At 38.7% G+C, this 1,258-nt stretch overlaps 1 protein-coding gene across 1 annotated transcript in view; it reads right to left on the bottom strand.

The window, feature by feature from the left end:
* Thegl (theg spermatid protein like) overlaps positions 1 to 1,258 on the bottom strand; it is a 51,806-nt gene that overhangs the window by 32,700 nt on the left and 17,848 nt on the right. The window contains exon 2 of the mRNA XM_023711011.1: positions 710 to 743. Within this exon, the coding sequence (XP_023566779.1) occupies positions 710 to 743 (34 nt within the window). The remainder of the gene's footprint in view (positions 1 to 709; positions 744 to 1,258) is intronic.

The raw sequence follows: 1,258 nt of genomic DNA, 5'->3' as shown, positions 1-1,258 counted from the left end.
CAAAATGATTAGGATAGATATATAGTTACATACTCTTAATGAATAGAGGGATTTGTTCTAATAGTGTTTGTAAATAGAATATCATGTCTGCATCTTGTACAGCAAATAACCACTAGGAAGAGAGTATGCAATGTGTTAATTATTGAAACTGTCCTACCAACTTGATTTCAAACTGTCTCATTGCTATTTATCTCTCAATAAAATTATGGAAAAAATAAAAAGTAGTTAAGAGTAAAATCTGTCTGTTTTCTCTTCTAATAAATCTTGGCACACCCAGAGCCAAGGTGTATTTACAGGAGGCCTTTCTTCTCACACTCTCTATGTTCCCAGTGCACACTTTGTCCTTCTCTTTCCAGCACTTTCTTGGTCATTGACTACTTTACTTGAATTAGTGGCAAAGAGGATTGAGTTCATTAATCTGGAGCTTCATAAAATCTGAAAGGCTCAGATGCAATATGAAGCAACTCTACAATGGTATCCAGCAACTGAAAAACTCACGAGTTCTCCTAAATCTCAATCTTATTCCCATTTCTCTTTAATCTGCTTTCTTTTCTCATAGGAACTGTAACTAGAAAAGGGCCCATGACAAAGAAGCATCTCCTTCTCAAGACCCCCAAGATATGCTCCCCCCCGCCAGAAATCCCTGGAGTCTAGTTGGGCTGGCCCACCAGCTTAGGGTGTAAGAACAGTACCATAGTCACAGTCTTACCATCTCCTTATGAACTTGTAGGAATCAGGGTCAGCTACAAGAAAATAAAAGCAAAAATTAGATTCAGTGGGCATCAATGACACAAGAAAGATAGCATCTCAAATCAAAAGAGAAAGATGGTAAGGCAAGTAATTATTTGGAGAAATAGCTAAGTTAAGTATGTACCAAAACAAATCACAGGTTGATTACTGAATTATTTATTTTTTTATTTTTATTTTTTGTTGTTGTTGGGGTTTTTTTGCAGAACCAGCAATTGAACTCAAGCCCTTGTGCTTGCCAGGGAAGTGCTTATTCCACTGAGCCATCTCCCCAGCCCCAGATTACTGAATTTTAATATTCTAGAGTCAAAGGTGGTAAAAGATAGAACAATATAAATAGATTGAAATATTTAAAATTTAAAATAGGGCTGGAGAGATGGCTCAGTGTTCTAAAGCACCTACTTGAAACAAGCTTGGCAAAGCACAGGGACCATGGTTCAATCCCCCAGCACCACATGCCAGCCAGCCCCGCCCCCTGGTGGGCTGAGCTGGCCACACACACACACACACA

The sequence above is a fragment of the Octodon degus genome, unplaced genomic scaffold (genome assembly GCF_000260255.1).
Source record: "Octodon degus isolate 3935 unplaced genomic scaffold, OctDeg1.0 scaffold00019, whole genome shotgun sequence".
NCBI classification, from domain to species: Eukaryota; Metazoa; Chordata; class Mammalia; order Rodentia; family Octodontidae; genus Octodon; species Octodon degus.
This window is presented reverse-complemented; position numbering and strand designations above follow the sequence as displayed.